Here is a 24,599-nt window from a genome sequence, read left to right on the forward strand (position 1 = left end):
ATGTTCCCAGCACAGGCACTGTCTACACTATGGCCACTTCCTAAAATTTTCCACCATTGCTAATACCAGGTCTGTTCCACCCATATTAGTAACTTTGGGACACCTAGTCTAGAGAGTTGCCATTGGTGGTTTTACCATTGTATCCACTAATCCTATGCGAAACAGAGTTAAAAAGGTGGAGGTGGTGGTGGCGGCATCCAGTGCCCTGTATGCACTAAGGCTCCCGACCTTGCTACCACTGATGGAGCTGAACCAGGGTAAACAATGGTGGGAAACTTAGAAAATTTCCCTTGTGTAGATAGGGCAATATTGATATCCGCTTTGCTGTGAAACACCTGCTATTTTGTAGAGATTTCAGTTACTCCCCTTTGTTCTTTCCACTGCAAGACAGACCTCTTAATCACCCCAGAGCTCAATCACCCCCATATGTATACCAGGAGAATCTGAATTAAAGTAACTTTAAGAAAAGAAGTATCTATGCCTGATTTTTTTTTCTGCTTAAAATATTCCATGTCTGAGTAATGTAAAAAGATATCTATGAACTAGAGTATTTTAAGCTTTACATAAATATAAATAAATTGGAAGAGCATTGAGATAGAAATCACAACTCAAAGTCACTGTATATTAATAGATTTGGCCAAGAACATAATAGACTATTATGCTACTACAAGTAGAGTCAAAAGGTCATAGATAATGTATTCATCAGATGAATCCCAAAATACTTTGTACAAATGATGGCCTGTGAAATCTGTTAGCAAAGTAATTATTTCACACACATTTAAAATACTGTCTCTTCATGAAATGAAAAGTTGAAATTAAATACTGACTTAGTACTTGCTAAAGATTCAAACCACTAAATTGGTGCCAGGATTTGTTTATATAAACAACTGTGCTAGTTCATGCAAAATCAAGATTTTTAAATGACAGTTCATTAGTATATGCCATGGTGAAATACACCTCTACCCCGATATAACGCAATCCTTGGGAGCCAAAAAACCTTACTGCGTTATAGGTGAAACCGCGTTTTATCCAGAGGTGAAAGTAAGCCAGTACACTGTGCTGGACTGGACCGGCTTCCCTGGCGGTGATTTAAAGGGCCCGGTGCTCCAGCCGCGACCCTTAAATCACCACTGGAGCTCCAGCAGTGGCGCTTTAAAGGGCCAGCGGATATATATGTAATATACTTAGTTTTATGATAAAAATATTGGAACACTTCATAATGTTCAAATCCCCAAATACACTACTAGCACTAAAAGGTTCTATATCAACTTTTTGGAAACAATTGCAGCCATAAAAACAATGTTTAGATTACTTAGATACCTCACATCAGAACACCACAAAATCAAAATCTATCATCTGTACTTCGAGATTGCAGAGAGAATCAGCTTTACATATGAAACCCAGGCATATCTATTACAGGAGTGTTTTATATCTGCATGTGTGAAATAGTAGATAAGGCACTCAAAAACATGTAGCATAGTTCCTGGATTTTTTAGGGCCACTGAAACTTCTTGTGCATTGCAGATGGCCCTAGCACGAATTTACATCAGCTCTTAACAACATGGACAAGGCAATTTAATATATATTACATTTCCTGTGTTATGTCTTCCCATCATCCAAGACCACCACATACTTAATTCTGAATAATTGACTTACATTAAGAAAAACAAGGGGAAAAAAAAAACAGAAGTGAAGTTGCCATTAAAACATGGTGTATGTATCTCCTCTGTAACAGGCTGCTGCAACTCTCTTTCTCGCTTCAAATGGCTGCCTATCTCAGAAAACAGTAGACTTCCTAGAGATTTAAAAGTGTGGTACACACAAAGGAAAGACCTAGCAGTTACAGTGAGAAATACACCACACCCTTCTCAATGTCGTTTTTAGTGACTGGGCTTGGTGCAGGAATTACTACATGGCATTCTATGGCCTGTATTATGCAAGAGGTCGGACTAGATGTTCATAATGGTCTCTTTGGGCCTTCAAATCCATGCATTTATGACAATGGCTATGATCCATTAAATTATCCACCCTTTACATGTAATTATGAAGTGTTACTGTGTTTCTTTGTGATGTTTAATCATTAATTTAATGGTATCAGACTTAGAAACAGATTATTAATGTATCCTACATTCTGAAAGCTGACACTATTAGGTTACTTTCTAAAAAGCATGGTTCTGTATATCCTGTGGTTAGAAATCTTTTTAAAAGTCTCCAGTCTTTAACTAAGTAAAAAAGTATAATTTCCAGTGTTATATCCTTGGGGCAGCCGGTGTAGGAAGCAATCACTTGAGGCCAGAGAGCAGGCAGCTAACCAAAACCTCCATTTTATTTACAGATATACAGAGAGCTCACTCAGCTGGTTGAGACCGGCTGAGCTAACCCATAATAATCTAACTCAGTTGCCATAGCAACAAAAACCATGACAACCAAATACACAACATCCATAGCATGCTATCAACTTGCTCAAACCTCTCTGATACCATTGTGCATCTATCAATGCGTCCTCTTTTTTACTCTTATGCAGTAATAGACCTGGGTCCCAGTTCTGTTCCCATTAAAATCAATGGGAGTTGTGCTATCAACATCAGTAGGTGAAGGATCAGACCCATGATCATTGAGAATGACAATACAGAAGCCACATAAGGCTCAGCTATCACGGGAGCATGCAAAAGAGAAAAAGAAACAAGTACCTTAATTGACTGGAGCTGGCTGTCCAGGGCATGTGCTAGCTCCAGTAACATAGCGCAGGGCACAGCTGAGTCAGTGGCTCCCACAAACACTCTGCCATCCCACTGTGGACCGAAGTATTTTGAGTCATGGTGGCAAGCAAGTACCAAATGGCGCTTGGCAGAGGGATTGAGGGTGCTGATGATATTTGAGAACGTTCGGTATCCATAGGGCGTGTATCCCTGAAATGTATCTTCTTCGACTACCCAGCCAGCCTGCAATCTTTGAATACGGCGCTTGATATGCTGGAATTGTTTTTTAAAAAAAAATCACAGTAATATTGTTCAGCATCAAACAGATGTTTGCAAACAAACTGTATCAGTAGCTAGTTTACAATATCAGTGCTTTATTTTTTCTGCATGGGCTATTGTATTCATAATAAGCATTTTCTGGGCTAGGCAGCTTATGGACTGAGTTCTCCTTGAGATAATCACCATCATTGTTTCACTGCTAACTTCTCTTCCTCCACTTTCACCCCATTTGCTTGGCCTCTCCCCTGTTGTCTCTTGTTATATGCTAAGATTGTAAACTCTTTGGGGCAGGGATTATCTTTTAGTACAGGGGTAGGCAACCTATGGCACGCGTGCCAAAGGCGGCATGTGAACTGATTTTCAGTGGCATTCACACTGCCTGGGTCCTGGCCACTCGTCCAGGGGGCTCTGCATTTTAATTTAATTTTAAATGAAGCTTCTTGAACATTTTTTAAATCTTATTTACTCTACATACAACAATAGTTTAGTTATGTGTTATAGACTTATAGAAAGAGACCGTAAAACGTTAAAATGTATTACTGGCACATGAAACCTTAAATTAGAGTGACTAAATGAAGACTTGGCATACCACTGCTGAAAGGTTGCCGACCCCTGCTTTAGGTGCTACTGCAGTACCAATACTACTGTTGTTTGCTTTCTACAATAAATGTGCCTAACAAATAGCAAGTGTCTTGAACGAGGCTTAAGAGTTCAACAGGAAACAACTAAATAATCTCTTCTCTATAAACTGAGCAAAGAACGGAACACTGGAGAACAACTGACTTAAAAAATGGAATCACACAAAATATAATTCAATGTGAGGACAAAAATGAAAACAATGGAACCTGTACAACAGACCATTCATATTAGGCAACTTCCTGCCTTGAAAGATTGCCTCTAAAATATCCCCAAATGTATCCAGTACAGAGAGTTCTGCGTCATCTTTATTATTGGTCTCTTAAGTACTCTCTCAAGGATATGTTTCTCTATATTTAGATAAATAGTGGAAAAAAGCTTCTAAAAAGGGAAAAACTAGCAGACCATTAAGAGCCCGAGCCAGCTCCTATTAAGGTCAATGGGAGTTTTGCCATTGACTTCAGTGGGAGCAAGAGTGTCCCCTTGAATGGTTTCCATTTTGTTCTGGGTAGTGTTCTGAAAGTTCATGAAGCAACGAGTATTTTGTCCTGTTTGTTAACCTACCATTGGCATCTGCAGTGGATTGAGGGAAGTATGTAGTACAATCTGTACACCTCGGCCTATGGACTGAATTAAAAGTGGAATTTGGATCTTTCCACAGAATGGGTTTGACACCCCGGCTGCACTATTATGTTTTAACAAAACTCTCCTCTCTGCTGACAATGGAGAGTGTTTCTATAGTGTCATAAGGATCTTTATTTTCATACATTGTTGTTATCCGTAGCAGCAAAGAGCCTCTACTTGAGCATGCCAGGTGGTTACCATGCCTCGGACTCTGCTCTGTTATTTTTTCCTTTACTTTGGCTGAGTAAGTCACCTAGGAACCTCAGAACTGGGTACTATGGACACTCACAGACACTGAAACAAGCTGCATTTTTCCACTCCACCAACTACAGATTGGCAAGTTCATTTATTGGACACAATGGGCTCTGGTGGTGCTGTTAAGCCACAGCCTGCATGGCTGGTTGCGGGCACAGAGTGGTTCCACACTGGTGAGAATCCTAAGAGATATTCTGGGTGACTCAGTCACCCTAGAGCAGAGACCATTTAACAGGTGCTGTCTGTATACCCCTGATGTGCAGATTCAACTCTGCTTGTCAGTGTGGAAGGGCAATAGGGTCACATTCCACCTTTAAACCCTCTTTCCCCCCTGTAGAGTCTCTAGTAGCTCCAGCAGCAGGAAACTCCTGATCCCTGTAATGGTGTAGCGCAAGGACTAGGGTTGTGCTGGTCTTCCAAAGGGGTATAAGGTGGCCTGGGGAAAGACTCCTTGTGCCCTTTCCCCTTGTGTGTGCACCTATGCAGAACTAGCTACAAACTAGCCCTTAGATTAGTCTCTTTACATAAACATAGCAACAAAAAATAGAATGGGAGTAAGTAGTCAGTTTTCAACATGACAAAATGTTAACAGGAGATGTGGGAGTCAAGGTTCCATGCTAGGTCTGGTGCTGTTTAACTTCTTATTGCTGATTTTAAGAAGATGGACTATATAAAAGTAGTGTAACTCAATAAGGCCATCAGTAAGGCCATTGTAATAAAAATGTCACCTAGCTAAGATTTAATCTCTCTAGTTAATATATTACAATATCTGGCCAGTCATGGCACTGTATGTGTGAAGGCTGAGACCTTCTCTTTAACTCTACTGCCATCTTCAATGATAACTTCAGATCATGGCCCAACTGATGCAGAAAGCAGTTCTCACCAACAGTATGTAACTCACTTTTAAAAACTGATTAGATTACTGATGGCAGTGTCCCTTTAAATTCCATAGGTTTTTAGAGTGATTTGTATAAAACTTTGTATTATAGTTTTCATTCCTTTCCTAAAGTTCCCCAGGACTTTTCTAGAAGAGTGACCAAGACTACGTCTGGTTCTACTACGTCAGTGGTTCTCAGACTTTTGTACTGGTGACCCCTTTCACACAGTAAGCTTCTGAGTGTGGACCCCCCTATAAATTGAAAACATTTTTATATATTTAACACCATTATAAATGCTGGAGGCAAAGCGGGGCTTGGGGTGGAGGCAGACAGCTCATGACCCCCCCCCATGTAATAACCTCACACCCCCTGAGGGGTCTCGACCCCCAGTTTGAGAACCCCTGTACTACATGCAACTCCCCGGAAGTTATTGGAGTTATACCAGGGCTGCATTTTGCCAACAGTTCTATTTCAAAGTTCTACAGCACCTTTCTTCTGAGGCTCCCAAAGTGCTTTACAAGCATTAATGAATTAAGCCTCATGTTACTCCTCTGAGATAGAGAAGAACTGATATCCCCACATTACAGATGTGGTCATTGAAACCGGAAAAGTAAAGTGACTTGCCCCAGGTGGCACAGTGAATAGGTGGAAGGACCAGCAAAGGAAGCCCTGAGTCCTGGTCCCATGTGCCTTTTAAAAACACTGTGGCTTCTTGACAAGCTATAGCAATCCAGAGCAGGCAAGATGTCAAATTGCATCATGGTCCAACCCACCACTAGAGCTAGATCTTTGGGGCAACTCTGTAAGACCTCCGCTCCTGCCTCAAAACCAGCAAGACCTCACCAGGGAAGACATTTGGCTTGCCCCCCATGTGAAGTTCCAAGGGCAACTGTGCAAACATGCAAACATGGCATGTTTGTGTGAGTGCAAAGGCATCCAGATGAGTTGATTTTAGGTTACATGGAGTACTCTTTCACTTAAATATATGTTTAACATCTGATTTTCTTTTATACGTAATACTTGTTGGAGCTGCGTAAAATTAGGGAATAGAATTTAAAGTAGATTAAGTTTTGGGCCTGTCAGCCTTGATATTGTGGCTTTATGGATGACATTTCTTAATCTTCTGATGGTAGTGGTCTTACTGAATGCAGAAAATGTATCTCCACACGTGGGTGGCCAGATCCTCGGACATTTGAGTGCACTACCAGAATACAAACAGATGGTATCCTTTGTGTGTGTAGAGGATGTTGTCTCACCTGACGCACAATATAACTTCCTGGTGATCCTGGGTATCTCTCTATCAGTATAGGATGCAGATCATTTTGCCACATTTGAGAAACATCTGTGTGTGCTGCAACTTGCTGGATACCAGAAACATTTAAAATACTTGGTTGGTGGGAGTACTGCGGAAGGAAAAAGAGGCAACTATTATCTGTTAGTTTGTGTTGTTTTCTTTAATATGAAAAATGTGATGCTATAGAATGCAAATAACATACTGTACTATATTAACAACATATTCAGTGCTAATCCTATTTACTGTGGCACCCTCCAGTAATATGGACAACAGCCCCTTATGAGTGTGGTTCTTCTCTCAAAAGTGACTCTAAAAATGGCATTGTGCAGTTCTGTATCTCACTGGGTGCTAGACTGAATGTGTTCAGTTTACACATTTTTTCACACCCCTGAGCAACAAAAGTTTTGCCGACATAAGTGCTAGTGTACACATGGCCTAAGATAAGTTTCTTACCTAAACCAACCTTTCAGCGTCCCCCATCCCACCTGGTTGGTGATCCATCATTCAGGGAATGCAAAGAGTGCTGGACCCTTTATTCCCTCAGTGGTGGATAACAAAGTAATTCTTTCCACTTCTTATAGTCCAATAATCCTTTGCAATGTGTTCTTTTGAAGTGTACAGTATCCCCAGAAAAAGCTCCTGCTCCTTGTGCTCCCATGTGTTGATGCTATGCTGTTTTCTTAACTTCCTGATAACTTGTTTTTCTGTTGACTTAAAATGCAAATGAAGTGTCCTTTGTGTTGGTGTCACACTATTTCATTCACAACAGATACTCCAGCAGCCAGGTTAAATCAACATCCCTTTGACCTTTGTGAAGAAGATTCCTGCTGCTGCTTTTGACTCCCACTCCACTCCTTTCCTTGGCTTGTGGGGGAGAAGCAACAAAGATCCTCTAGGACCCTGTGGGGACAAGAATCTAGAGGTGGTGGCTGGTGAGTGTGGGGTGGGGGTTAGAGTGCTCAGATGCTCTCGTGATGTAAGCAAGGTCTGAATGAGCTCTCCCATGACATCTAGTGTAGTGACACATCACATTGGGGGGGAAAAAGACTTCAGGAGCAGACCCTGTTTGTGGAGACATGCCTAGTCTGCCTAGCTGCGCAGCATGATGGAGCTGCTTTGCTAAAGTGATCACTTTTAGCTGCTGTTGGTTACAAATCCCTCTAGTATTCGAATGCAGGGGTTATTCTTAGTGTCTGAGTAAAGGGCAACAGAACTGTACTTAGCCTGCCCTGATTGAGGGGGTCACCCTAAACTGAACTTTACTTACTAGGGAGTAAGGGATGCCAAATCCCAGTGAAGATGAGTAGAGCCCTGCAAATCTGCAGATATCTGCTTTAGATCCGCGGATCATTACTGCGGATTGGATGCGTATACAAATTTTGTATCCAAGCAGGGCTCTAAAGATGAGAGTGGATTGGGACAAGTGTTCCTGCCTGATGATGTGGACTTTTGATGGTAGTGGTCTTACTGAATGCAGTGAATGTCTCCATGTGTGGGTGGCCAGAGCTTCGTTTGTATTATGTTAGAGCCCTCATTGTACAACAGTGAGGCACTACCAGAATACAAACAACAGATGGTATCCTTAGTGTGTCCAGAGAATGTAGTATCACCTGACACACAGCATAATTTCCTGGTGATCCTGGGTACTTCTCTATCAGTATAGGGCACAGATCGTTTTGCCACATTTGAGAAACATCCTAGACACCATTTGATCTACCCATTTCCAGCATTTAATGATAGATCTGACTAAACTCAATCAAGAGTCCTTGTTTCCAGTTGGTGATTCCTAGAGCTGTCCTCACTGCTGAGCAAGTCTAGGAGCTGAGCCTTAGCACTTCTGTGGGAACAGTTAAAGACAACATAGCGACTACACCAGCACTGAGGTTCCTCACTACCTGCTGGCATCACGGAGAGCTGGAATCACTGAGCTGATGGAACCTCAGAATGTTGTGTCACATCAATGGAGGACAGCAGCAGTGGCGGTAGAGAGCGGCAGCAGAGAGACAACAGAAGCAGGGGACAGCGGCCAGTGGCAACAGAGAGAGGAGGGAGAGATAGAGAGAGACGAAGCAGCAGCAGGAGTGCAGCAGCTGTGAGCCCGTTGCAGAGGTGAGAGCAGAAGAGGCATTGTTCAAGACCCACCCCCAGAAGTGGGAGGTGACCGCCCCCCCCACTCAGGAACAGAACTGTGGACTCTGTCTTTGCTAACCAAGGACAGCCAACTGTGAGTGGGCTGCAGTTAGGGTGACCAGATAGCAAGTGTGAAAAATTGGACAGGGGGTGGGGAGTAATAGGGGCCCATATAAAAAAAAGCCCCAAATATCGGGACTGTCCCAATAAAATCGGGACATCTGGTCACCCTAGCTGCAGTGGAGGGAGAGAGGAGTGGTGTGTTAAGAAACATTAGCTAGTTGGAGTTTCATACCATAAGGTGCGAAACAGAGGCAAAGGACACTGCTCAAACCACTGTGGGGTGGGTGTCTGCCTGTGGTCATATGCTTTTGAATTATGGTAGTGGTGTTTTCCCAAATAAATGTTGGGTCCCCTTTAAAAAATTTTTTTCTTTTGTTATACACAGATTCAGAGCTTGCGAGAGGGGAAGTATTACCTCTTAGAAGTCCCCAGCAATGGTGTTTTGTTTTTCCAGATGACTGGGAGGGGGCTTGAGCTGGTTCTATTGTCTGTTGTTAAGAGAAACTCCTAGACCAGTGGTTTTCAAACTTTTTAGGCTGCGTACCCCTTTCCAAATAATGTAGTCTACTGCATATCCCCAACTGAGATAGGATCATAATATACCTATGATTAGATTGCATTTGATTTAGTAACACTTGGCATTGTCTGCCATTACAGGGTATAATAAAATGCATTGTCCACCATTACCCCTTGATGAGAGCTTGCGTACCCCTAGAGGTACACATACTTCAGCTTGAAAACCACCGCCCTAGACAGTGAACTCAGACTTTGTTGCTTCCGACTCCACCTGGTAGAATGGTTAGAGTGCTGAGGGGTGGTGTGAAGGCCTGATGTTTACACTGAAATCAATGGCAACTGGGTTGGCTTGGTAGATAGGACAGAGTGAGTATAGTGGGTGGGTGAGGTCAGGAGAGGGAGGGTATGTATGGTGAGAAAAAGCTGGAGAGAGGCACTGATGCTGCTCAGCATCTTCTGTAATGATCCTTGTAACCATGGACGTGGCCTCAATTAGATGTTTGCTCAGTGGCCTACAGTGTTGCCCCATGGATTATATCTGGAAAGATAAATATGAATTCACGACGATGAGCCAAACAGAATTCTACTGGGCACAGACCTCTTTAAAAAAAGTAAAATAATGAAAACAAATCTAACTAAACAAGTGGTAAAATGAGGATGTGAGAAGATGACAAAGAGGAAGTTAATGAAAAATAGAACAGAAGACAGCCTCACTTGTCATCTTGTCCTGGGCCTGATAAATTCTGACTGCAGCCCTATACATCACTGGATGTTACATCAGATTACTGGAAGTCAGTCAATTCTAGATGAACTTCGGGCTCAGATTCTTTATAATCAACTCAAAATGAGTCTAGAACATTTTTTCCATTGGAAAGTCTTGGAACACTTCATTAAATTAACCTTGAAGCTCCATGATCTATTATATTTCATGTGGCTCAAATAACTTCTGCATGAAGAAACCATGCTAGTGTTTCATAATCAGGCCAAATAACTGTTATGTTTTGAGAGTCTGCCTGTATTTTTACTGCTGTATTATTCTATCTCACTAAGTATTAATTCTGAGATCTTATTGTTTTAATTGGTTTAAGAAACACAAATAACTCTGGATGAAACAAAACATGCTAATATTATCTTATTTCCAATAATTATGCAGCAGTTCTGTTGTCATTATCTGCTATAGCCCCTACCTGTATTTTCCATGCTAAAATTTACTATTTTAACTTGCATCTGAAGAAGTGGGTATTCACCCACGAAAGCTCATGCTGCAAAACGTCTGTTAGTCTATAAGGTGCCACAGGATTCTTTGCTGCTTCTACAGAACCAGACTAACACGGCTACCCCTCTGATACTATTTTAACAGAGACCTTCATTTCCGTAGACCAACCTATAATACTCTCTGAATCATTTTAATTATAGTCTCTCTCATTTCTTTTCTGCAGTCCTAACAGTCTTAGATTTTGTCTCTTTTTTTCAAGTTCAACAATTCTCTGCAAAATGTTTCTCTTGTTGAGTTGCCAGTGCTAGGTTAGTGTGAATCTCATATTATCACAATAGCACATTGAGGAAAAGAATTATCTGCAGCCATTAAATTATGATGAAGGCCATGTTCTCTCTTTACCTGTCTGAGTCAGTATTATGTACACTCACAGTGCTCTCTAAATAATAACAAGCTAAGATTTACTCTGATCTCTACGTTGTGGGTGGCTCAGAGAACTTAGCCCATCCACCCACACTGTATTATTATCACATCAGCAGCTCTTACACTGAAGACAGAGCCCTGATCACAGCCACAGGCTGCACAACAAAGATGCAATTCACGCCGATATGTCTCTTATAAGGAAGGAGTAGGGATCAAATGAGAGTGTCTTTCTGAACTCCTCTTCCAGAAGCCTCCAGACTGAGAGGCAGGCCTGGATTAAACAGCTCAGCTGCTGATCTCCCCTCCCCACACACACATATGCCAAAGCCCCACTCTGCATTTAAGTGGGGGTGAGAAGACAAGAACCAGTTTGACAAATACAATTGTGACCCACCTTCTCCTGTGTCCAGTCTGCTCTGGCTTCCCTCCCATCTGCCAGCTGAGAGAAGGTGATTGTTGCCAGGTAAACTGCCCAGGCCAGACAGAAGGATGCTGCTGCCTTGTTACGCCTGCTTCCCCCTGCCATCCCTCCTCTGCAGCTGCTACTGCTCTTCTTCCTGTGCATGAGTCAGTAGCTGGAGCAGCTTCTTCTGCAGTCCACCCCTCCCCTTCTCCCTCTGCCTGACTAAGGATCTGGAGGTAGGAGGGAGAAAAGGGGCAGTGCTGGAGGAGGGGGTGGGGGGACAGATTCCCAATGGTCTGCTGCAGGAGCAGACGCCTAACTCTATGTATGATTCATTCAGCAGCCTCTATCCTTTTACCCAGCCTTTCCCAGTTCATTTTCCTTGTGAAATGAGCCCTGTCCCTAGCACCACGTCAGCAGCATCAGGAGTGGTGCATGTGACTAATCCCCAAACCCTCAGGCAGGGATCACAGCAGGATGGTCTGTCCCTTCTCTCCCATGTGTTCCCTCTCGGATGTTTTCCTCCAGGGTTACAATGAGGTGCTGAGGGCTTGTGTTTCTCACTGGGAAAAGTGAGGAAAGTTGTGGATGGGTTTGTGAATTTTTTTTTGAGTGGAGATGTTAAGTATCCTCACACTTCTTGTCAACTGTCTGAAATGGGCCATCTTGATTATCACTACAAAAGTTTTTTTTTCTCTTGCTGATAATTGCTCATCTTAATTAATTAGCCTCTTAGAGCTGATATGGCTACTTCCACCTTTTCATGTTTTGTATGTATATATATCTCCTTACTATATGTTCCATTCTATACATCTGAAGAAGTGGGCTGTAGCCCACGAAAGCTTATGCCCAAATACATTTATTAGTCTCGAAGGTGCCACAAGTACTCCTGTTCTTTTTGCGGATACAGACTAACACGGCTGCTACTCTGAAACCTGTCATTAAAAAGCTGTTTGTTTTTACAGACAGGGTGTCATTCAAAGATGTCAAGCACCCAACAGCTCCTGTTGGTTTCAGCACTTTTGAAAATCAGGTCACTTCAGGTAAGTAAATAAGGACTATTCAATACAATACAAACTGAGAAAGATCCCAGAAAACAGCAAAAAGAGGATAAAAATGGGAAGCTGTCCTGCTGCCCTCCAGCAACAAATATGGAGACATTCCAGCCCAGAAATCAAAACCTTTAAATGTATCCCCACCTGGCAGGGGTGATAGTAACTTAAAGGACTTGCGGTTACTCTGGAATCCTGAGGAGGGGCGTGGCCTCCACCGGAAGAGGCGGATCCTTTAAATCCCCAGGCCCTTTAAATCAGGATTTAAAGGGCCCAGGGCTAGGGCTGTGGTAGCAGTAGCTGGGAGCCTCAAGTCCTTTAAATCACCCCCTGAGCTCCCAGCTGCAGAGGTGGCTGGGAGCCCTGGGGTTCCGGAGCAATTTAAATGGGGGGATTTAAAGGGCCCGGGGCTCTAGCTGCTGCTACTGCAGCAGAGCTCCAGGCCCTTTAAATTGCCGACGGAGCCCCAGGGCTCCAGCAGCTGGGCCCGGGGCTCCGACTGCCGCTACCCTCCAGTTCCCTTTAAATCGTCTCCGGAGCCCTACTGCCAGAGCCCTGGGGTAGTGGCGGCAGGCCTCCAGTGGCTATTGAAAGGGCCCAGGGTGGTAGAGGCAGTGGGAGCCCCGAACCCTTTCAACAGCCACCAGAGCCCTGCCCTTTAAATTGTCCCCGGAGCCCTGGGATAGCGGCAGTGGGGCTCCAGCGGTGATTTAAAGGACCCGGGGCGGTTGCGGCGGTAGGAGCCCTGGGCCCTTTAAATCGCCACCCGAGCCCCACAGTCATTACCGCAGAGCTCTGGCGGCGGGGCTCTGGCAGCAATTTAAAGGGCCCTGGGCTCCAGCCCTTTAAATTGCTGCCTCAGGAAGCCAGTCCACCCCGGTATGGCACACCAGCTCTTGCCAGCAGGGGTGGCAGGTTTGTATAAATTTTGGTGGTGCCCAGAACCTGCCCCTGCCCAAACTCTGCCCCCCTAAACTCCACCCCCCACCTGCCCAAGACTCTGGGAGGGAGTTTGGGTGGGGAAGGAGGGGAGGTCTGGGGTGCAGGCCCTGGGCTGAGGCAGGGGTGCAGGAGGGGTGCAGGGTGCAGGCTCTGGGAGGGAGTTTGGGGATGGGAGGGAGTGTGGAGGGAGGGGGTGCAAGTTCTGGGAGGGAGTTTGGGGATAAAAGCGGGTGTGGAGGGAGGGGGTGCAGGAGTGAGGGCTGTGGGGTGGGGCTGGGTGGATTTGGGATGTGGCTGGGGATGAGGGGTTTGGGGTGTGGGAGGGGACTCAGGGCTGAGGCAGAGGGTTAGGGTGCAGGGGGCTGAGGGCTCTGGCTGGGGCTGGAGATGAGGGGTTTGGGGTGTTGGAGAGGCTCAGGGCTAGGACAGAGGGTTGGGGTACGGGGGGGATGAGGGCTCTGACTGGGGGTTTGGGCTTTGGGGTGGGGCAGGCCTGAGGAGTTTGGGGTGCAGGCAGGCTCCCCTGGGACTGGAGCCAGAGAGAAGGACTCCCTCCAGCCCTCTCCCTGCTGGCAACTGCGAGCTCTGGGGTAGGGACCCCCTTCTCCCCCCCCGGCAGCACACTCACTCCCCCACTGTCACTGCACATTCTCCTAGGGCCCCTCTCAGGTCCAGGAATCCCCCTAGCCTCCCCTATGGTGGGTGCCATGCCGGAGGTGGGGGGGGTCTGCCATCACTTGTGCGCCTCCTCCCCTTCTGCTGCCCCTCACTGTAGCCTCACTGGGGCTGCCCCTTGCCCAGCGTGGGGCAAGAGCAGTGACTGCGGGCAGGGGGGCAGCTGTACCGGTGAAGGGTCCCACTGGAAAATGAAAGGGTCCAAGAGGGCAGTAGTGGAGTTGGGTACTAGGACCCTGTGGCGGCAGTTAATGCAGGCAGGTAGCATGGAGCTGCAGGGGTCAGGGAGAGAGCGCAAACACTCTGCTCCGGGACCCAGGGAGGTGCATGGGGGCAGCAAAGGGGAGCCATGGCACACTCAGGGGAGGTGCGGGGGGGGGGGGGCAGCAGGCGGGGGGACCTGGCCCCGAACATTCGTGGAGCCTCAATTTTGCTGGAGCCAGGAGGTGGAGTCAGAGAGGGAGAGAATGCTCCATTTTCTTGCCGGTAGCTACTGCACTTTTTCTTACCGGTTGAAGGGTTAAAATCCATGTGCGTTTTATATAACAACCTGGTATATGGATAGTGCCAGCTTTTCTCAGACCCAAAGTCCAGAGTTTGGTCAAGAGACCAGAGGCCTAGCAAATAATGATTAGCAAAGAGAAAGCTGGGGTAAACAGATAATCTTGTTTTGCTAAAATAGGCCTGGTCAGCAAATTGCCAGGTGTTGGAGCTAAGAACTAAATAATTGTGTCTTATTCAGAGTTGCAAATTGAACAAAGGATCCCTTCTCCTATTGTGTCAGTCTCTTCTGTAGGGAACGTTCTTCCCACAGATCCAACCTTGAGTTTATGAAAAGTTGGCACATGTCAGTATAAGATATGGCATCCTTCCACCTCCCTTCCCAGCAGGGGCAGCTCCAGGCCCCAGCACGCCAAGTGTGTGCTTGGGGCGGCATGCCGCAGGGGGTGCTGTGCCGGTCGCCGGGAGGGCAGCAGGCGGCTCCGGTGGACCTCCCACAGGCATCCCTGCAGAGACTCTGCTGGTCCCGCGGCTTTGGTGGAGCATCCGCAGGCACGCCTGCGGGAGGTCCACCGGAGCCGCGGGACCAGCGGACCCTCCGCAGGCACGTCTGCGGGAGGTCCAACGGAACTGCGGGACCGGCGACCGGCAGAGCGCCCCCCGTGGCATGCCGCCGTGCTTGGGGCGGTGAAATGGCTAGAGCCGCCCCTGCTTCCCAGGGACCAATGCCTGCCTTAAGACATAAGGGAGACAATCTTTATTGTCATATACTTTCACTGTTTCTTTGCTTTAACCCCTAGGAATGTACCTGTTGGACAATCAAAGGAGTTGCTCCATTCCTATGGACCCCAAATCAGAATTCAACATATATATTTTATACTAACAACATTTCATCAAAGTATTAATTAAATGTTAACTTGCTAACTTGAGACCATGGGCGGAGACATTATGTAACTTTTTAACCATTGGCTAATGTGCTATCTTGTCTTGCTGCAAAACCTATCCCGGGGTTTGGAACTGCCTACCTTGTCACTTTCCTCCGCCCATGGAAAATCTATATATTCTATTGTAATCAATTGATTGACAGTGTCTCTGAGCTTAATAAGCCAGGTAACACTCTGCCAGTGCTGTGTGTAATAAACTCCTATGCTTGGCCTCTACACGGTGTGGATTTATGTCCTTCACCGGTCCTCCGTACCGGCCCGTACCCGCTTACATTCACCTCTGCCACCTGGTCTCTGAGGCTAAGGACAGCAGGAAACTAGGACCTTGTTGGTCTGCAGACTTCCTGGAGTAACTAATGGATATATTAACCACTGTGGAGCTGGAATTCCCCAGGTCATTATTTGTTGGTGACTTCAACCTAGACAATACTAAGGCTGACACAGCATCCAAAATCCTCTTCTGCATGGAAACATGTAATTCATTTTAACCACCTCTAGTCCTTCACACTCAGAGAAGAGACATGCTGGAGCTGATCTTCAGTTTAAGAGTGGCTCTCAGGGGCATCATAAAAGTTCCACTCCACCTATTCCAGGCTAAGATCATGGCTTTCACTGCATTCCACCAGGGAAAGGAAGTGACAACAAAGCCACTTTGATTATGAAAAACTTGTGAATTTACAAGTTTACAGCCTGAGTTTACAGCCTGCCTTAGACAGATAAAATTTCCAGCTCTAAGGCCAAGATGCTGGCAAACTGGTAGACTTTTATAATCACTTCATTATCACTACAGTTCATGCACAGGCCCCAAGTCTCCCTTTCACCCTGCACTGACCACAAAGATCAACATGGGACACACACAAATGACATCAAATTAAGATCATCCATAGGCAGACGTACTGACACATGACTAGGCTACTAGTGGTGGGAAACTACTCTAAATCCATTTGCCAAGAGCACAAGGACTTTTTACAGTACTACATAATGGAACAAAAATAATATTCTGCTGCCCTTGCCTTCATAGCTGCAAAATCATAGCCATCACAGCTATTCTGCATAGTGTACTGACTAATCAGTTCAGACTATGTAAACTGGACTTTGGACACAAGTACTGAACAATGCAAAGAGATCTTATCCTACCTGGCAGAAAAGCTCAATCACATATGGGAGGAACTTGCTGAGAAGTAAACTGGACTTTACTATACCACCTCTGAGCTTTGGTCTAAACCTAAAAATTAGATTGACCTAGCTGCATTACTCGGGTGTGAAGAAGGAAAAGGCCAACTATTCTCTAAATGTAGCAGTAGACTCAAAGCTCCTATTTCTAACACAGATAAACAGTCAGGTCACAAAAGCCATCTCTCAAAATAAAAAAGTCCTCTGCACACTACGCCATGAGGCTGGGAACATGGTTAGGTGGGGGAATAGAAGTGGGAAGTCATGTAGTCCATGTTCAGGAGTGATGGGTCCCTGCTGGGGAAAGCTTTGGAAGATAACCCTCTGAAATTTTTTTGCAACACTACAAAGCTATGGATGGAAAGCTAGAAAAAAAAGCTGATACTTTGACATCCTGCTTAGGGAAAATTAAAAGTCTTTTGTCTTGCCCATCCCCACCCCTCCAAAATAATAGGGCAAAATTCAGCCTGGAATTAATTGGAAGTATGGGATCTGAGTCTTAGTGCAGATTTCACTTTTTATCAAACCACAAAACTTCAAAGCAACTTTTAGAAACATGATATATATCACTGTTTCAGTATCTCCATTCTCTGCATGGGGCTGTCAGATAAATTATTTGCAATAAATAATTCTGCCAGCTCTATATAGTTTCTTTCCTTAAACCAGATAATGTCACAGTGCCATCTGGTGCACACTGGAGGGAACATCATATAGAGAAAATATTTGTAAAGATCTTTTGTGAATGACTTTCAGTCTTTATTAGACTACATAATACACATATCTTACCCAAAACCAGACTCTCTCTGCAGAACTTTCTCTAATAATTTCTTGATTACCCTGGTTATTAACTATGAGGAACACACATTCACTGCTGCTGACATAATGCAAAGTGTGATTCTCAGAAGGCCCAAACACCTGCAGAGCCCATTGATTTGAATGGTCCCTTAGAATATGTGCTAACTAGTTATGCTAAAATTGTCTGACCATGTATTTAGCTGTGACACTAAGAACCTTTCCCAGATCTGAGGAAGAGCTCTGTGTAGCTTCAAAGCTTGTGTCTCTCACCAACAGAAGCTGATCCAACAAAGCATATTACCTCACCCACCTTGACTCTCTATTGATTTCAGCTATCATTTTGGATGCTCAGGTCTTCTGAATATAAGGCCCAAAGAAAGGGGAGGGTGGGTATTTAATTTTTTTTTAAATATCCCCTAGCTTACTCAAGGTAAATTTGTGGCAGATCCATTGTACTATAGGAGTCATATAGGAATAGATTTTTGTCCACATTGTATTGTGCTAGATTATCACAATTTGGCCTGATCCATTGCCCACTAAAATTGATGGGAGCCTTTCTATCGATATCAGTTGGCAGTGGACCAGGCCCTTTATGATAATGTATAATCACAGTATATAGTGACTGTGACCCAGGGACCCCAGGTTCCCAACTGGCAGAGGACACAGGGATTACTTAGGGTTTTACAGAGACCTGCTTAATAGTTCACCAAAGGGGAGCATGTGATGTCTTTACAGAGAGCCAATAGCTCCCTGGTCATCATCATAATTGTGAAATGTATGTACAGATAATACTTAAGTTATGTATCTTTACTGATAACTATTCTCTTAAGGTCTTGGTGCTAAGGCAGGTCACCAGGAGGTAACATACCCCCTGCTTGAAGGGAACTTCTCCGAGGTATCTGACATCTATCTCCCTTTATGGCCATTTGTGTACTGAGTATTGTATGCCTCAAAGTGTATGCCTGTTTGCATACTGATTACTGAGCCAATTGCAAACTGAGATTGCAAAGTCTACAAGAGAGGAAATCTACAGGAAGAAACAAACAGCAGTGGGTATCCTGTTTATGAATAAAGCCAAAGGCATGGCATGATGTGTCTTGGAGTGCAAAGAGACACACTGAATCCCTCACTTAGGAGGCAAAAAGACAGTGTGCACGTTTCATGAAAGAAGGGTCACAGCCAGCCTGATTCTAAAGAATTGCATGGATTTGGGCAAGCAATCTTTTATTAGCCATGAGAATATCTTGTTAACTAAGTCTAGGCTCTAGAATGAGTAGTATGATTTTGTTTTATAGGTAACCATTTGTTTCCAGTACTTCTACTTGAACTTACATTTGATTTCACTATAAACGTATCTAAGTGTTCCGAGTTCAGTGGAGTGGTGATCTAAGGTAGTACTGGTAGATCTAAGACAGAACTGTTTTTTTGGAAGGAGTGAATCTGGGAATATGATGAGTGTCCCGTGGACCAGGGACACACTTGGCAAAGTCAGGGGTTGGAGTGTGCCCATCACTAATCTTTAGACTAACAGTGGGGCCTGCAAGGCCAGAGCAGAATGCTTATGTTCCCCTGGCTGATAGAGGTGGGAAGCTGACCCATGGCAGACACAGACAAGACTTCCTCATGCTAAGGACAGGTGAGAGCAAAGTGCATTACAACCCAGGGTACCCCGGGAAGCATCACAGTGACTGAGAATTAAGAGCGTCTGTTTCCTTAGACCGATATTGTCTCCAGATGCAATTGCTGGGAACCGAATAATACTGCAGGGTTCAATCCTGAAACCCTTGCTTAGGTGAGTATAGCTTAGTCTTGCATTGACTTCATTATGGGAACAATAGGATTTGAATATGGTTTAAATGTGATTACTCACCCGAGCAAGGACAACTCATGTCAGGAAGGGTTGCAGATGATGCCATTACTGTCTTTATTAGTGGTGGGTGGGGGAATTCCAAAAGATTGATTGTTTTCAATGGATTTACATCTAGAATGAGTTTGCCCCCCATGATTTTTAAACCACAAGGCTTACTTCCCATTCTCCTGTTGGAGATAGTTTCTTAATGACAAAGTTTAACTTTGTGAGGAAGAAAGTTGACTCCCCCCCATCAAGCCAAGTGGTTCAGCAAATTCAGACAGGCATCCAAATTTCAGGATTTTATCCAAACCAAATCTGTACTCCAGACCTATTGAGGTTCCCTAGTAATTGGAATAGAAATATATATCACGGGTTGTGACCTGCAAAGAAGGAGAAAAAATAATCCCATATTTTACTTCAATAGCAGTTTCTATCTCAGGGTCTGAACCAGCATTCCTTGAAAACCCCAAATTCCCCACTGACTCTAAGGGGAGCTTTGGTTGTGCAAAGTATGCAGGACTGGGTCCACAACAATCAACAACCAAAACAATGCATTGTTTCAGAGATTCTCAAACAAATGCAGAAGTCAAATTCCCTAGGACCTTTCCCCTTTTGCACACCATTTTAGATGCTAGAAGAACAATGTAAACCACAAAGAAGTAGAATGAAAAGGAATAGATTCACTTTCCTTCTAGTGCTAAATTTTATCCTTATGTCAAACTTAGAACTGGAAAAACTCTTTTACAGTTGTTAAACAATTACTATAAAAGGCACAGTGGCTACAAAAATAGTACACCATATGGAATATAAAACAGCATTTTACAAAAAACAAAACTTAGCAATGAGCCAGTTAACCCTAGTTTCAGGTATTATGCTAGAAATACCAATGGCCTAGCCAGCTGGCCCTAAAGATATCTGGGGGCGGGGTGCAAATTGGGAAATCCAGCTGATTCTATGATTCTAATAATGAAAGATCTGTCTTGTGAAGCCAGAGGAGGAAGCCTAAATATATAGAGAGTGCCTGAAAAAGAGATGATAAAGAAGCCAAATATAAATGTATGAACTCCACAGGAAATGTCAGTTAAATACAGATTGTGATGGTCATGGAAATGGTAAATTGGGCTCCTTATGCTGTCAATTAGTCTAGATGATCAATGCCCTAATGCTTCATATTACAGTAATGCTGTACAGTATAATCACATAAACTAGGCCCTGCGTTTATACAGCCATATGTGCTACTATATATAGATATTGAAATACAGAGCTGCATTTAGATTTGTTTTGCTTAATAGCTCTTGGTATGAACAAAACATTTTGGGTGCTTCAGCAAGAAACAGTGTAGCCATATCATGCTTACAGTTCCCTGATTTGTTGTTTCTTGTGGTGCTATTTAATGGGCTATAAACATTATTTTAACTAATCCATCTTCAATTCTAATTTCTGAAAAAGCAACTATTGTGGCTTAGGGCAACAAATTAAACAGCATCAACCCTACTGGATGATTCAGAGTTGAGCTTCTTTACAAAGAAGCTTAATTGCTGACCAAATGATTGTGGTAGTATCTAATATCCATCTGTTATTGTTCATTAACCACTATTTTTGGGAGTTGCTATTCAGCATGTGAAATGCTTGCTGCACTTAAAACTTTAGAGACTGAATCCTAGCTCTGCTAGGGATCAGGAATAATGTTTACAAAGGTGATTTTTCTGTTTATAATGTTTGTGTGTGGGAGTCCCACTTTAGGGGAGAAAAGACACAGAGATTGCTCAGAGTTATCTTGTACTGTACTTTGGCAACAACATCATCTATTCATGGAACATGTTTCACTAAAAAGTTCCAGGGTGTTTTAGCATTCAGTTAAAAGCAGCATCAGCCACATTAACTTCTGCAATTTTTGTTTAAAACAATTCCATATTTCAGCATGAAGCTCCAGGCTAAATATGATCCCATAACCTTTCTCCAGTCAGAACATGGGCCTGTAGCATTCTGTGTCAGTTGCAGTGTTTAAAGGTCTAATGTGAAGTCAGAGGAAAGACTCCCATTGACTTTAGTGGTCTTTGGATTTGTTCTTAAGTGCATAAGATGAAGGAAATGAAAAAATACATTGACCAGCCTTCCATGTCTCTGTCCATGGGCAGAGATCTCAATCTGGCAACACTAAAGAGATGATAATTATTGTGTTTCTGTCTAGCTTTCTTTCTCCAAGTGATCTCAACGTGATTTAAAAATATTAAACTTAATAGTACCTCTGTATGTGAGTAGGTATTATTACACCCACTTTAACATCTCTATAAAGTAAAATCTTTCAAAAGTAGCCACTGATTTTTAGATACCCATTTTGGTCCACAAAAAATAGAGGCCTTCAAAACTGGTCACCACTTCTGAAAATTTGGGCCTAATGCCCTGATCCTACAAAGACTTAGGGATACGCTTAACTTTATACATGGTGAGCAGTTCTCACTGAAGTCAGTAGAACTACTCACAGTGTGTAAAATTAAGCACAAATTAAGCATATGGACCTCAACAAACCAAGGGCCTATCCTGAATACAACCCACTAAAGCTGCATTCATCTTAGTCTAGTCATACATAAATGCATCACTTGGCCAGATATGTTAGCCATATTGTTATGGCCACAAAGAGTCCATTACTATCACTTACAGTGAACTCCACTCCCAACACAACCTTCCAAATAAGCATGCTAATATAGCCCAGCTCTAAAACATTCTCATAGCATGACCTACATTTTAAGGGGAAGCTTGTTGCATGGATTTCCTCCCTTTTTGCAGTTCTGTGGATTATTTCCATTCATAATCACTTAACATCCCAGTAACTACAGCAATTCCCTGTATGCTATGGAGATATTTAACATATACTTAGCTGTCTTTAATGTGATTTAGCGGCTGAAAACAAGGAGAACTGGCACCATGTGACCAGTCAACTCTCCTCAGAGGTGTTAAGCAAGTGCACAGTGGACAATTTTAGGAACCTCTGCACTATGGTATTTTGTTACACAATTAGTCCTTGCACTTAAAAGGGTAGGTCCAGGAAGGTACAGTATCACCAAATTGTGTCAGGAGTATCTGTTCTACAATTTACAAAGGAAAGATGGGCATGGAGAGGGTGAGTAAGGATACAGAGGTCTATGACAAGGGTAATCAATTATGTTTTGCCAAGGTCCAGACTCCAGAGAAAAATAATACAAAAATAATAACAATGATAAGATTTCAAGGTCCATTCAAAAGTGTCTGGAGGCCCTGCTTTGGCCTGCAGTCTTATTGACTACCCCTTGTCTATAGAGTAATTCAGTGGTTTTTAAACATTTGTAGACACCTAAAATTTTTTGCATAGTGGTGCATACTCCATTGGAAATTTTGACATCGTCTGTGGACTCCTAGGGGTCGGTGGATCATGGGTTGACATCTACTGGCATGATCTAATAAAGGGGAAGCACAGGAGATAGAGAGCAGAAACCTGCCTAGACTTAGGGGTTTGAACAGTGACAACTTGATGAAGGACTTGGTTTGGAAAATGCCTGTTGATTATTGTGGGTGTTCTGCCAGTTTTCCCATGACTGGAAATTAATACATAAAGAAGGGGAATTGAGAAGCAGATTTCTTGTACTAACAAAATTACAGTGAGAAAAGTAACAAAAACCTTTTGGAAATGTAACAATATTCCTGGTGGGAACTAGCAGCACTGGATGCAACACAATGAAGTGTGTGGAAATTGCAGCAAGTGTGCAATGGAAGCAGGTGCACAGCAGCCATAGTGCAAATGTGCAACATACTAAGCAACTAGGCACTAGGCAGGGTGCAAACATTCAACACAATGAGCAGCGTGGGGCAGCGGTGGCATGAAGGTGCAACTCAACAAGGTGCGTGGCAAACGTGCAACGCAAGCCGTGGTGCAACACAATGAGCAGACATATATGGCAGCCCTAGTGCAAATGTGCCACAACTTGGAGCAAGCGATTGGTAGCCGTGGTGCAAACGTACAACACAACGACCAGACGGGTGCCACTGTCACCTCAGACCTGCCCACCTTCCCCCACCCCGAGTGGGCAGGAGCGGGTGGCTTTGCGGGCAGGGTTCGGCTGTGCCGCTCCGCCTGCGATGGCGGGTTTGGCGGTTTCCTGTGGCGTTTCGGAGAGACCAGTGTGCGCTGGGAGGGGCTCCCGGGGCTGGGCGCACGGCGGACAGGGGCGAGGCCTCTCATGGGCTCCCCACAGCGGCGGGAGGGTAATTGCACGGCGCCCCCAGTAACTGCCGCGCTGCCTCCTCCTCGTCCTAGTGCCCCCACGCCCGCGGCCTCGCGAGCCATTCAGACCATCAACCGCCACAGGCAGAAAACTAACGGAAACTTTGGCTGGAACCCTGCGCATGCGCCGCCCCACCCTCTCGCCCAGCTCCCGCAGGGCCTGGCGGGGGTTGTCGTTTCTTCGCGGTGCTCGGCGGAGGCAGGGAGCGGGCGGTCGAACCACAGCTCCCGGCAGCCCCTGCGCCCCTCCCTGTGGATGCGGGGAGCAGCGGGGATAATGAGATGCGTGTGAAGCGGCTCTGTCCCGCGGGGCGCTGGAGTCGCTCTGTCCCGCAGGTGAGTAGCGGGCTGCGCGCGGGCGGAGGGGTCGAGGCTGGAGCCGTGCGCGGGGCAACCCCGGCGGCAGCACCGCCCTTCCTGGGAGGCTGGGTCTGGGGTGCAGCCAGTGCAGGCTCCGGGAGCCCGCGGGGCAGCCCGGGCTCCGGGCGCTGCTGCTACGGGGGCGGATTCCTCAGCGCCGACCCGGGCGGCCCCGGGCTCCCGTCGGGGAGGGGTGGGGACCTTGACTGGGGGGAACGAGCTGAGGCCACATCATCTCCGGAGAGAGGCGCAACCGCTCGCCGGGGGGGAGGTGTCGCTTTACCGCGGGTGACTTCAAAAGTGGGTCCCGGGGGGGAGGTCTGGAAACTTTCAGTTCCTCCCGACTCCGAATCAGAAACGGTGTGAACGAGCGAGCCGGCCACTCCCATTCGCGCGCGCTGCCCGGGACAGACCAACTTGTCCCCACACCGTGCGGGGCCATCACCCGCGCCCTTCTCCAGGGCCACGGAGGGTAACCGGGATCACGCAGAGCCCGCTGCAAAGCCTCGCCACACGTGTGAGTAGCCCCTTCGAGCTCAGGGGCCCCATGGCATGAGTAGGGGGTTTGCAGGGCTGGACCCAAATGGTGTATGACGTGGGCCTTCTCGGTCAGTCCTGCCAAAAACTTAAC

At 45.1% G+C, this 24,599-nt stretch overlaps 2 protein-coding genes and 1 long non-coding RNA gene across 8 annotated transcripts in view; 2 read left to right on the plus strand and 1 right to left on the minus strand.

The window, feature by feature from the left end:
- The window catches only part of QPCT (glutaminyl-peptide cyclotransferase), a 41,247-nt gene extending 16,822 nt beyond the window's left edge, over positions 1–24,425 (minus strand). Inside the window, exons 1-3 of one of the 2 annotated variants that reach the window (XM_045009322.1) lie at positions 24,252–24,425; positions 6,628–6,774; positions 2,691–2,972 (exon numbers count right to left, since the gene is read on the minus strand). In XM_045009322.1, the coding sequence (XP_044865257.1) occupies positions 2,691–2,972; positions 6,628–6,774; positions 24,252–24,410 (588 nt within the window). In that variant the 5' untranslated portion in view covers positions 24,411–24,425. Of the gene's footprint in view, positions 1–2,690; positions 2,973–6,627; positions 6,775–11,407; positions 11,795–24,251 lie in introns of those variants that run through there. The other variant, XM_045009321.1, reaches the window with a different exon arrangement.
- On the plus strand, positions 11,738–15,437 carry LOC123366161. Its single transcript, XR_006577947.1, has 3 exons — positions 11,738–11,956; positions 12,382–12,459; positions 15,387–15,437. It is a non-coding gene; the product is annotated as an uncharacterized LOC123366161 (long non-coding RNA).
- PRKD3 (protein kinase D3) overlaps positions 23,767–24,599 on the plus strand; it is an 87,915-nt gene continuing 87,082 nt past the window's right edge. For 3 of the 5 annotated variants that reach the window (XM_045009315.1, XM_045009314.1, XM_045009316.1), the window contains exon 1: positions 23,767–23,944. The gene's annotated coding sequence lies outside the window, so the exon portion shown is untranslated. Of the gene's footprint in view, positions 23,945–24,278; positions 24,486–24,599 lie in introns of those variants that run through there. The other 2 variants (XM_045009313.1, XM_045009317.1) reach the window with 2 other exon arrangements.

This window comes from Mauremys mutica, chromosome 3, assembly GCF_020497125.1.
Source record: "Mauremys mutica isolate MM-2020 ecotype Southern chromosome 3, ASM2049712v1, whole genome shotgun sequence".
Taxonomy (NCBI): Eukaryota; Metazoa; Chordata; order Testudines; family Geoemydidae; genus Mauremys; species Mauremys mutica.